The sequence below is a fragment of the Onychomys torridus genome, unplaced genomic scaffold (assembly GCF_903995425.1).
Source record: "Onychomys torridus unplaced genomic scaffold, mOncTor1.1, whole genome shotgun sequence".
Classification (NCBI taxonomy): domain Eukaryota; kingdom Metazoa; phylum Chordata; class Mammalia; order Rodentia; family Cricetidae; genus Onychomys; species Onychomys torridus.
In genome coordinates this window covers 8,149-22,021 of record NW_023412158.1, presented here as the reverse complement: position 1 = coordinate 22,021, position 13,873 = coordinate 8,149, and the positions used below count along the sequence as shown (strand labels likewise).

The 13,873-nt window shown below is 40.7% G+C and overlaps 1 protein-coding gene across 1 annotated transcript; it reads left to right on the top strand.

Annotated features, from left to right (window-relative positions):
* Positions 1–12,004: 12,004 nt before the first annotated feature.
* Positions 12,005–13,672, top strand: LOC118575530 (cyclin-K-like). Its single transcript, XM_036176037.1, is given in 3 exon segments — positions 12,005–12,235; positions 12,237–13,368; positions 13,371–13,672. Coding segments are annotated over 3 exon segments (1,665 nt in total).
* Positions 13,673–13,873: the final 201 nt, after the last annotated feature.

Sequence of the window (13,873 nt, the reverse complement as noted above, 5' to 3'; positions counted from 1 at the left end):
ACAAGAGTTCCCTCAATTGTTGTATCAATTCAGAAATGAAATGTTCTTCACACATTCTGAAATTGTTGTTTTTCCTAAGTTGGCATATTCATAACGTATTATGAAAATTTTAGATTTTATCAAATGTGGTTGCTGCAGATTTTCCTACCTGCTTGGGAGTGGATGAAAATGCTTATAAAATAATCCCACATACTACCTGTTCTTTCATGTTAATGTTAAAATTGACAGTATGGAATGTTATTACACTCTGATTGTTACTGTGGAAAAAGGAAAATTCTTTGCTTATCTAATGAATCATAAATTCTACCTTCCATATCTACCATGTTGCTCATTAATGAAATGGCATTGGACCTAGAATTTAAAATTACAACCTGAGCATGTTAGAGTATAATCATGTAAGGCCAGGGAATGCATAGAATTGATTGAGTGGCAGTTTCTTTTTCTTTATTTTTCATTTCTTAAAATTTATTTTATTTTATTTTTTATTAAGAGATTTTCTATTCATTTTACAAATCAACCAGGATTCCTCTGTCCTCCCTACTCCCACCCCACAGAGTTCCCTCCCCAACCCACCCACAAATCCCACTTCCTCCAAGACAAGGTCTTCCCTGGAGAGTCAGCAGAGTCTGGTACATTCACTGAAGCAGGTCCAATCCTCTCCTCCCTGCACCAAGGCTGAGCAAAGTGTCTCAGCAAAGGCACTAGGATCCAAAAAGCTAGCTCATGCATTAAGAACAGGTCCCAGTCTCACTGCCTGGGGACCCCCTAAACAGTTTAAGCTAAACAGCTGTTTCACTTATCCAGAAGACCTAGTCCAGTTCCATGGGGTTTCCACAGCTATTGGTTCACAGTTCACATGTTTCCACTAGTTTGGCTAGTTGTCCCTGTACTTTTTCCAATCATAGTCTCCATGTCTCTTGCTCATATGATCCCTCCTCTCTCTCATTGATTGGGCTCCTGGATCTCCTCCTGGGGCTTGGCCATGGATTTCTGCATCTGCTTTCATCAATCACTGTATGAGTGTTCTATCATGACGGTTATGGTGTTCGGCCATCTGATCACCAGGTCAGCTCAGGCACCCTCTTGACTTTTTCCTGTTGTCTATAGTGGAGTTATCTTTGTGGATTCCTGGGGATCTCTCTAGCACTCTGATTCTTCCTATTTCCATAGTGTCTTTATTTATCATAGTATCTCTTTCCTTGTTCTCCCAATCTGTTCCTGATCTAGGTAGCTCATCCAGCTTTCCTAAGCTCTTTCCCAGGACCCTTACCCTCCATTAACCCTTGTACTCCCAGTTTGCTCATGTAGATCTCATCCATTTTCCCATTGCTGGGAGATCCCTGTGTCTTTCCTAGGATCCTCTTTCCTAGCTAGCCTCCATCGAGCTGTGAGTTGCATTCTAGTTCACCCTTGCGTTACGTCTAGTATATACTTATGAGTGAGTACATTCCATGTTTGTCCTTCTGAGTCTAGGTTACCTCACTCAGGATGATATTATCTAGTTCCATCCATTTGCCTGCAAATCTAATGATGTCATTGTTTTTCTCTGCTGAGTAGTACTCCATTGTTTATTGTACCACACTATCTTTATCCATTATTCAGTTGAAGGGCATCTAGGTTGTTTTCAGGGTCTGGCTGTTACAAATAATGCTGCTATGAACATAGTTGAGCATGAGTTCTAGTAGTATGATTGAGCATTCCTTAGGTATATAACCAAGAGTGGTATAGCTGGGTGGTATAGATTGATTCCCAATTTTCTGAGAAAGTGCCATACTGTTTTCCAAAGTGGCTGTACAGGTTTGCATTCCTACCAACAGTGGAGGAGTGTTTCCCTTGCTCCACATCCTCTGCAACATAAGCTGTCTTCAGTGTTTTTGAGCTTAACCTTTCTGACAGGTGTAGGATGGTATCTCCAGTCCTTGTGAGCAATTCCTTAAATGTCTTTCAGCCATTTGAGGTTTCTCTGTTGAGAATTCTCTGTTTAGCTCTATAGCCCATTTTTTATTTGGACTCTTAGGTATTTTGATGTGTAGTTTCTTGAGTTCTTTATTTATTCTGGATATCAGCCCTCTATCAGATGAGAGGTTGGTGATGAATTTTTCCCATTCTCTAGGCTATCATTTTTGTCTTATTGCCCATGTCCTTTGCCCTGCAAAAACTTCTCAGTTTCAGCTGGTCCCATTTATTAATTGTTGTACATAGTGTCTGTGCTACTGGTGTTATATTTAGGAAGTGATATCCAGTGCCAATGCATTTACGAGTCCTTCCTACTTTCTCTTTTATAAGGATCAGAGTAACTAGATTTATGTTGAGATCTTTGATCCACTTGGACTTAAGCTTGGTGCAAGATGACAGATATGCATTTATTTGCAAACTTCTACACGTGGACATCCAGTTATGCCAGCACCATTTGCTGAAGGTGCTTTCTTTTTCCATTGTACAGTTTTGGACTATTTGTCAAAACTTAGGTTTTTATACATACATGGTTTAATGTTGAGTGGCAGTTTCTTACTATGATCTATAAGTACAGCAATTAAAGCACATTTCCTCATCATGAATTTTCATTCTGAGACATGTCTGCTGTGATCCTGTGGGACAGAAACACAACATCCATAATGGATAGACATCCATGTCCAGACTTTGAATGTGTGTTGTTTTGTGAATATTGTATGTGAGCCTATTGTGTCATCCTGTTTCCAGAATATTATAACATCTATCATAAGATGTGATTATACTGAAATTATCTGATTGTGTAATTGTCTTCATCATCTACATCCTTCATCTCCTCAAGTCTACTTATATCCAAGAAAACATTCTGTCTGGTAGCAAGTGATCTAACAACTTTTTTGTTTCAGGGTCCATTGACATTCCAGGATGTGACTGTGGACTTCTCCCAAGAGGAGTGGGAATGCCTGGACACTGCTCAGAGGACTTTGTACATTGATGTGATGTTGGAGAATTACAGCAACATGGTCTCTGTGGGTGAGGACATGTACTTCTAAGTAATCCTTTTTAAATACTGTCTTTATAGGTTGTAAAGTCTTTCTTAAGCTGTCGGAAACAAGAGAACACTAGGGAGGGTTTGGTAGTAGAACACAACTTTTTTAATGTTATTTAATACTTTTCTTTCTGTTTTGCATGTTAGAAGTGTTGTGCACCACTAATTTGGTTCCACAATGCATTCAGAACATTAGTATCATGTAATATTTATACCCATATTTTTAAATTACAATTACAACACTGTACCTCACATGGTTTTAATGGTGAGAAAACTCAAAATGTGCAAATTGAGAAGTACTCCTTAAATCTGCTAAAAATTCTGATGGGAAAGTGCCATTGGAAATCATACCGAGATGGCTCTACTTTGTGTTTTCATCATGTGCTAAGCACAGTGCTCTGTTGGACTTCTATATTCTTTCTAAAAAGTCTAGCATGGGTCATGGGCTACCTCACAGAACATGTGGTTGATGAAAGGTAGACATGGACAGTGCTGTGGATATCGCTCTGTGTAAATAAAGTTCTGATTGGCCAGTGGCCAGGCAGGAAGTATAGGCGGGACAAGAGAAAAGAGAATGCTGGGAAGTGGAAAGCTGGAGAGAGACCGCCAGCCGCCGCCATGAGAAGCAACATGTAAAGGTACTGGTAAGCCATGAGCCACGTGGCAAAGTATAGACTAACAGAAATGGGTTAATTTAAGAGAGAAGAAGTAGATAACAAGCAGCCTGCCACGGCCATACAGTTTGTAAACAATGTAAGTTTTTGTGTGCTTTCTTGGTTGGGTATGAGCGACTGTGGGACTGGCGGGTAAGAGAGATTTGTCCTGACAGGGCCAGGCAGGAAAACTCAAACTACAGACAGCAGTCCAGAGCAATTGAGATTGTCCAGGAATGTGGAGAACAGAGAGTATCCACAACTAGGGTGGGTTAGTGAATTAGCAGGACAACACTGAAGGCTTCAAGTAGAAGAGAAAGGGAGAGGTAAAAATGGATTTGTGAAATTCAAATCCACTTGTAATGATTTCTGATCATTAACTTTCTATAGTTTTCTGGTCCCAGGATGTATCCTTCCTGTTTTAACTATTAGATGTACCTGAAGTTTTCCTGTTCCCACAGTACCACAGCTGTGAGCTGTCCCAACGCTGCTTACTGATTCCACATTTTCCTGATGCATCGTGTACCATTAGACATTTTTGTTAAAGACAAATTATGTATTATTAATCACAGACCTTTGAAGGCTGTTGTGCTGTTTTTTGAGAATGCACTAAAATACAGTGAGGGAAGAATGTCTCAGTTGTTGCTGGTTGACTTATCATAAGAGAAAACCTGGGTTAACCATCATTTATCAAAAGTTTTTTTTTTGAGCTGAGCATTGAACCCAGGGCCTTGTATTTGATAGGCAAGTGCTCTACTACTAAGCTAAATCCCCCAAAATTATCAAAAGTATAATAGCAGCCCTGCTAATCTGAGTTGTATTCATTTTCAGATAACTATTGCAAATCTGATCCTGTCCATCAACCTCTGAGGACTGAAAAGGAGTCTTGTCAGTGTAATGGGCTTGGTAAAATCGTTCATGACCCCTCCACATGTGCTTGTTATAAAACAAGTGAAACTCCTGAAAACTCTAACAACTACAAGTGCAGTAATCACAGGGATACCTTTATTGAGTCTTCAAACCCACATAGACATGAAAGCATGCACACTGAAGAAGAACCTTGCAAATCAAAACATTGTGAGAAATTCTTAAATTGGAGTTCCAACCTCACTCAAGATCAGAGACTCTACACTGCCAAGAAAGAGCACAGTCAGGGACAATATGATGATTATTTCAGTTCTACATACATTCTTTTGCAACAACCAATCTACATTGGAGAGAAACCACAGCAGTGTGGGATGTGCAGTAAATATTTAATTAATTCCTCAAGCCTCATTGTCCATCAGAAAAATCATACTGTAGAGAAATCTTACAAATGTGTGCATTGTGACACATTGTTTACTTGGGACTCATGTCTTAGAAGACATCAGAGAGTTCATACTGGAGAGAGACCTTACAAATGTAAGGAATGTGACAAATCCTTTTCCCATTGTTCAAATCTTAGAACACATCAGAGAATTCACACTGGGGAGAAACCTTACAAATGTATGGAATGTGACAATGCCTTTAATAAGAACTCAAACCTTAAAAGACATCAGAGGGTTCATACTAGAGAGAAATCTTACACATGTAAGAAATGTGGCATATCTTTATCTAAGAGATCAACTCTTGAAAGGCATCAGAAACTACATACTGGAGAGAAACTTTACAAATGTATGGAATGTGACAAATCCTTTTCCCATTGTTCAAATCTTAGAACACATCAGAGAATTCACCCTGGGGAGAAACCTTACAAATGTATGGAATGTGTGACAAGTCGTTTAATAAGAACTCAAACCTTAAAAGACATCAGAGGGTTCATACTAGAGAGAAATCTTACACATGTAAGAAATGTGGCATATCTTTATCTAAGAGATCAACTCTTGAAAGGCATCAGAAACTACATACTGGAGAGAAACTTTACAAATGTATGGAATGTGACAAATCCTTTTCCTGTAGCTCAAATCTTAGAAGACATCAGAGAATTCACACTGAGGAGAAACCTTACAAATGTATGGAATGTGGCAAGTGCTTTACCCAGAACTCAAACCTTAAATCACATCAGAGGGTTCATACTAGAGGGAGATTTTACACATGTAAGGAATGTGGCATATGTTTACCTACAAGTTCAAATCTTGAAAGGCATCAGAAACTGCACACTGGAGAGAAACTTTACAAATGTATGGAATGTGACAAATCCTTTACCTGGAACTCATTTCTTAGAAGACATCAGAGAGTTCACACAGGAGAGAGACCTTACAGATGTAAGGAATGTGACAAATCCTTTTCCCATTGCTCAAATCTTAGAGCACATCAGAGAATTCACACTGGGGAGAAACCTTACAAATGTATGGAATGTCACAAGTCTTTTACCGAGAACTCAAACCTTAAAAAACATCAGAGGGTTCATACTAGAGAGAGATCTTACACATGTAAGGAATGTGGCATATCTTTATCTAAGAGATCAACTCTTGAAAGGCATCAGAAACTACATACTGGAGAGAAACTTTACAAATGTATGGAATGTGACAAATCCTTTTCCTGTAGCTCAAATCTTAGAAGACATCAGAGAATTCACACTGAAGAGAAACCTTACAAATGTATGGAATGTGGCAAGTGCTTTACCCAGAACTCAAACCTTAAAACACATCAGAGGGTGCATACTGGAGAGAGATATTACACATGTAAGGAATGTGGCATATCTTTACCTACAAGTTCAAATCTTGAAAGGCATCAGAAACTACACACTGGAGAGAAACTTTACAAATGTATGGAATGTGACAAATCCTTTACCTCAGAATCATTTCTTTGAAGACATCAGAGAGTTCACACAGGAGAGAGACCTTACAGATGTAAGTAATGTGACAAATTCTTTTCCTGTTGCTCAAATCTTAGAAGATATTAGAGAATTCACACTGGGGAGAAACCTTACAAATGTATGGAATGTGACAAATCCTTTATCCAGAACTCACAACTTAAAGCACATCAGAGGGTTCATATTAGAAAATGATCTTACATATTTAAGGAATGTGGCATATCTTTACAAGTTCAAATCTTGAAAGGCATCAGAATCTTCATACTGGAGAGAAACTTTACAAATGTATGGAATGTGACAAATCATTTACTACATGCTCATTTCTTAGACAACATCAGAATCTTCATACAGGAGTGAAACCTTAAAAATTCCTGGAATGTGACCAATTCTTTACCTACTTGTCAAATCTTAGAACACATCAGAGAGCACACACTGGAGAGAGATTTTACTGTTGTAAGGAATGTGACAAGTCTTTCACCAGCTGCTCATATCTTAGAGCACATCAGTAAATTCATCCTGGAGAGAAACTTGACAAATGCAAAGACTATGGCAATACCTATATCTATGTTTCAATACTAGAAGACATCAGACAGCTAATGCAGGACTGAAAACATACCACTGTGAACCACGTGACATGGTATTTATATGGTGTTCTCTACTTAAAAGGCACAAGTTTTCATAACAGGAACATAAAAATAAGAAACTTACAAAAGGGTTTTGAAGTTTTATTGTTATAAAATATCAGAGTTTATATTCAAATAAAATTCAACAATAGTAACTGTGTGAATTGTTCTTCATGTGTATTGGTACTTTTTCTGCAATTTTTCTGTACACTCAATGTTTGTCTTATGCCTGTGTAGTCCTGTAGAGGGCATCAGATTCCCTGAAGCTGTAGATGAAGACAGTTGTGAGCTATCGTGTGTGTTGAACATTGAATCCTAGTCCTCTGGAAGAGCAAACAGTGCTCTTACCAACTAAACCATATTTGTACTGTCAAGGAATTGCTATAATAAAAACGTTTATCTTGCCCTACATCTAAAAATTAAAAATAATGCCAAGCTTTCAATCCCAGCACTCAGGAAACAGCAGCAAGAAGATTTCTGTGAGTCTGAGGCTAACCTCGTCAACATAGTCAGTTCCAGGACTGCCAGTAAAACAAACACACTGTCTCAGGATAATGATAATAATAATAATAATAATAATAATAATAATAATAATAATAATAACAACAATAACAATAATAATACAATATATAGAACATAAGAAATATGACAATGGCTGTACATCACAAAACTCATACTTCTGAGAAACAACATAAATGTATCACATATTATACCATATATAATCCCTATTTCTTCTTGTCCATTAAAAATGACAGTCACCAAATGCATTCAATTTGACAAATCCTTTACCGAGCGCTAAAATTGCTGACATCAAAGCAAACCCAACCCAAAAGAAAACACAAAAAATGCTCCAATAAAGTCTCATCATTTGTTGAGTTCAAAAAATTCATACTAGAACTAAACTTTAACATAGAGAAAAGGTGATAACCTGTAAAGAGAGGAACTGTCAAGGTTGTGCAGCTGTATCTGATGGAAATGTTGGAAGTCATAAAGTCTGTATAGAGGCTTGACCAAGATCCAGCAAAGCTGAGTGAAGGGTGTCCATCATGCCATATTGGGCTTTGGTCTTCATGTGTGGCATCCTTTGGGTGGCATTCATATTTGAGAAACAAAGGACGCAGAGACAGCTGCATCACCCTTGTAATTTGATTGGATGGCTCAGTCTCCAAGTTTTAATTCTATAGACAACATTCATTCATTTCATTGATTGAATAAGAATTCCTTGTGAAAACATTCAAACTGCTCCTCAAATATTTGGATAAATATAAACATTCCACTTGTTAATTAACTACACAACCCTGAGTTTGTTGATTTGGTCTTTTATTTGCTTATTTATTCCTTAGTTTTAATCTGTTACAGGGACTGGGTCTTTTCACAAGCTAAGATTGTTTTGGAACTCTAACTCCTAAGAATCCTCTTGCCTCTGCTGAAGGGCTCCAAAACAGCTTGACCACACAGCTGCTATGACAGCATTGGAGGCCCAGAAACAGATTCTGTGACAGGCTTACTGGCAGGCAACACCCATATCTAGAAAAAGCCATAGACTAACACCACCCAGGGATCTACCCAGGGATGGGGAAGTACCTATCAACCCAAACATTTCAACCATTAGTTAAGGCAGCCAGATGATTTTGAGTCTAGCACACACCTGTGTTTGTTTTACAGGTAGCCCTAGACAATTGTCAGCCAATCAAGGTCCTGAACCCTAGAAATCCTTTCACCCCAACCTGTGCTGTGATTAGAAACCCTAACCTGCCTTGGCTCACTGCTCCCTTCTGTCACTGCTGCAATGGCCAGACAGACCAAGCCCTGGATCTGGAAAATAAAGGCTCTTTGCTTTTACATGTGGGATTCAGTCTCTGTGGTAGACTTCTGTGGGTCTCTGAGATTTGGTCATTACAACCTCAGCATCCTTCTTGCTTGGATAATGTTATAAATCACCATGGGTTGCTGAATTTAATTCATCTGACCAAAGACAGTCTGAGTTTGAGTCAGTTTGGGATTTAATCTGTTGGTGATAATAGACATAAAAATAATTTTCAAATATTTTTGTCAATGTGTTGTAGGAAAAATACCTACTTAGTTGGGAATATGTTCTGGAACTCAAGGCCTGAACTTGTGAATGTGAGGCAGGAGGATGGCTTGATTCCATTACTATGGAGGTTGGGGTTTTGGGGATGCAATCAGTTCCCAGAGAACTACCCAGTATCCACTTCATCCTCTTCCCAGCCCTAACTGCAGCAGACAAGCCTGGGCTTGCCTGTAAGCTCAGACTTCAAGAGGGGACGCAGGAGAATCAGTTCATCTTCAGCCATGTTGTCAACTCAAGGACAGCCTGAGCCATGTAGACATGCTCTCCACCAACTGAACTGAACAGAACAGAGCATGTGGCTTTGAAGAGAGCGACCCATGGTTCCCCAGGAAACAGGAGTGCTTCAGGAAGGTCAGGGCAGGACACTTGCTCAAGGACATGAAATCAAGAGTGGGACCTGGGGTCCAAAAATGGCTCAGCACTAATGAGCACCCATTAATCTTCCACTTGCAGCTTCCAGCAATTACATTGTGTGCTCACAACCATCTATAATGAGATCTGGTGCCCTCTTCTGGCCTGAGGGAATACATGCAGGTAGAACTCTGTATACATAAAATATATATATATTTTTTAAAGGATTCCGGGTATTCTCCATCCCCTCTGGCTTTACACTCTTCCTGACTCCTCCTCCACAGGGATTCTGGGATTAAAGGTGAGTGTCACCACGTCATGCTGTTTCTAATGTGGCCTTGAACCCAGAGATCCAGAGGTATTTCTGTCTCTGGAATGCTAGGATTAAAGGTGTGTGCTACCACTGCCTATTCTCATGTTTAATATTGTGGCCGTCCTGCTCTCTGAACCCAGATAAGTTTATTTTGGGGAATACACAATATTTCGGGGAACACAATACCACCATATGTCTATTATCAGTAACAGATTAAACCACAAACTGACTTAAACTCAACTCAGACTGCCTTTGTCACAGGAATCAAGTTCAGCGACATATGATGATTCATAACAGTAATCCAAAGAGGAAGGATGCTGAGGCAGGAGGATGACTAGGAGTTAGAGTTGCAAAACAACCTTAGCTTTAGAGCAAGATCCAGGCCCTATAACAAATTCAAAACTAAGGAATAAACAAGCAAATAAAAGAACAAATCCACATGGTGTCTTGAAATGATGTGTATCTCCAGTCCCGGGAGATCTGAAGCCCTCCTCTGACCATCTTGGGCAGCAGGCATACATGTGGTGCACATTCATACATGCAGGCAAAACAATCCTACATCTAGAATGAATCTTTAAAAAAATTGTGTCAGTGCCAGGGATGACAGCACAATCCTTTAATCCTTTACATTTGGGAGGTAGAGGTAGGTGGGTTTCAGTGAGTTAAGTACCAATCTGTGATAAGTAGGCAAACCAGTCAGGCATACAGAGTGAGCATCTGTCTTAAAAATTGTTTAAAGCCAGGTGGTGGTGCATGCCTTTAATCCCAGCACAAGGGAGGCAGAGGCAGGTAGATCTGTGTGAATTCAAGGTCAACCATTCTACAAAGTGAGTTTTGATCCATAAGCTATTACAGGGAGAAACCCGAAAAACAAACCAAATAAAATAAAAGAAAATAAAACAAGAGGAATGGTTGTATTGATCCAAGACATTTGAGGGGGAGTGTGGGTGTTTTCACAAGGAGTTCTGATTCAATCAATGAAATGATTGAATGTTGTCTGTAGAATTAAGGGGTTGGAGACTGAGCTGTCCAGTCAAATTGCAGTTTGGGGTTGGAAGGTGGGACTTCAATAGGGAAGGTGAGCAGAAAGGTATATAAAGGTTTCAGCAGAGCCATGGAAGATACTCAGAGACCTGGAGCCTGTAGGGAGTGCCTGGCTCAGCTGGGATAAAGAGACTGTGGTCAGTGCTCAGATCTGGTGAGTAATTGTCCTCCCTTGGGTCATGCAGTTTGATATAGGGACCTTTAGACCCAAGATGGGACAGGAAACTTTCATTTCTGTCTCTTGAGATGAACACATTGAAGACAATGAGTATTAAGTCTAAATGAAGTTTTACCTCCATCTCAAATCTCTTTCTATGGTGGCTTTTGATTTCATTGTTGTCGTTGATTGTTTTGAGACAAGGGTTTCTTTCCTCTGTTGGTCAAGCTGTCCTAGAACTGGCCCTGTAGTTCTGGCGAGGCTGGAAATCCAGATCCTCCTGACTCAGGGTGCTGTGGTTATTAGCACAATCCTTCATACTGAGGGGTGTTCATGTTACATTTTTACTTGTTGTTGTGGAGCAAGGGCTCCTGTGGACCTGTAGACAACATGTTTTTGACTTTTTAGCAGTTCTTCTTCCAAAGCCTCTTTCCTGGAGAGGTGTGTATCCATTACTCACCTCAGTGTAGTAATTCTGTTTATGGAAACTTCTGAACAGGCACAGGAGGGATATAACTAATACGTTCCTCTTTACTGCCAACAGTCACAAACATGGGTCTACTTGGTACACATACAGCATCAGTGACATCTTGTGCAGTGTCATGTAACAAATAAGATGCTATAGGCCTGTCTTCTGCCCCTGAGTGTATCCACAAGCTCAGAACAAAGTTGAGGGAATTTCTCTGAGGACAAAACCCTGAGGATCATAGTACTACAGAGGGGCAGGGAAATGCTTTATAATCATCTTTTTTCTGGTTGGCTGTGGGATCTGCAAAATCACTCAGGACATACATCTGGAAATGTTCTTGTTGTAGAAATTGACCCTGGACATTCCATCTCCTAGGAGGCTGCTGTCAGGAAGGAAAGAAGTTGGTAAGGGGTTTGCCTGTGGCCAGGTGTTGATGGCAGCCTGAAGAAAGATTCTCAGAGGATTGTAACATTCCAGAGGCCATTTTGGGAAGAAAAGCTACTTCAATAAATGGAGTGGAACAAAGAAAATTCAAGCTCTTCAGTCATATCAGCAATGCTGGACCACACAAAACCGTGCTGGTACTGGGATAAGAAGGACTTGGTACATACACCCTCGCAACTTGAAGGACTTGATCCAGCCAGGTACCATCAAGAGGGGACTTGCTTCATCTTTGACATGGGCAAACATTTGGGGTTACATTATAACACCTTGGCTACTGGAACCATTTATATACATATAACGATTCTATATGTTTCATTCCTTCAAGCAATATCCACAATATGTTACAGGAGCTTGCTGTCTCTTTCGGGCTGGGAAAGTTGAGGAGACGCCAAAAAGATGTAAAGATATCATCAAAATGGCTTGCAGTTTATTAAATGATGTCCAGTTCAGTCAGTTTGAAGATGACCCAAAGGAAGAAGTCATGGTGCTGGAGAGGATCTTACTACAGACCCTAAAGTTTTATCTGCAAGTAGAGCACCCGTACAAGTTCCTACTCAGATATGCAAGGCAGCTCAAAGGTGATAAAAAGAAAATTCAAAAGTTGATTCAAATGGCATGGACATTTGTCAATGACAGTCTCTGTACCTCCCTGTCACTGCAGTGGGAGTCAGAGATCCTAGCTGTAGCATTAATGTATCTCGCAGGACATTTTCAAAAAATTAAAATACAAGAGTGGACCTCCATACCCATGTACAAGAGATGGTGGGAACAGTTTGTTGAAGATGTTCCTGTAGATGTTCTGGAAGACATCTGCCACCAAATCCTGGATCTTTACAGAAAAGGGAAACAACAAACCCTTCATCCACCGCAGCAACCCCTAGCTCTTCAGCCTACATCACAAGTGCCACATTTACCACAGTCTTGGCCATCTCCAGGCTCTGAAGCAGCAGAGTTTCAGCAGCAACCCAAGATACCATCTCCAAGACAGGCTAAGCGCACAGCCATGGTGATTTCTCCAAAGGAAGAGAACAAAGCCACAAAACCACCACTTAAGATTCCCAAACTTGAGACCATTCACCCACCATTGCCTCCAGAGCACCCACCTGCATACTGGAAGCCTCCTCTCCCTCCTGCCTTAGATGAGGCTCCAGCAACCAGTACAGTGGAAACAAATGACCCCCCCAAAGTCCAGATTCCTCCTCCAGCCCAACCAGCTCCTGTGGACCAACCCCCACCATCGCCACATTGGCCTTTACCACCACTGCCCTCCAGCTACATGACTGGGATGTCTACCACCAGCTCCTACATATCAAGAGAGGGCTTCCCGAGCCTGCAATCCATGATGCAGACCAAGGGTCCCTCCTATGGTGCCCTGTGCCCAGCCTATGGCCCACCTGCTCACATTCTCTACCATCCCCATGTCTACCCCCCAACCCACCTCCACCTCCTGTTCCTCTACCTCCAGCTTCCTTCTCCCCACCCACCATTCTTCACCCTACCCCATGCAACCCTCAGCCTCTCCCTACCTACAACCCTAATTTCCCACCCCCACTTCCACACCTGCCCCCTACTCATGTAGTCCCTCCTCACTCCCCTCCATGTTTAGGTTTGCCATCAGCCAGCTACCTGCATCCAACTCTTCCCCGTAGTGGACAACCTTATGTTCCCCCACCTATCCCCCTGCCTGGCATGCCACCTCTTGGGGGCCAAGCATGGGCAACCTGGATGAGATAATGTGATACCTTTTCCCTTTCTGTTTTATTTGTTCATTTGTTTTAATCCTGATATACAATGACTACATATTAATCAACAAAGTAAAAGACTGTACTTTCAAAGATCATTAACTTCATTACTTAAGAAGATTGCCTGGACATGAAGAGGACTAGAAAGCATGAAGAGGAGGCTCAGCATCCTCTGCTGAGCACTACAGTTGCC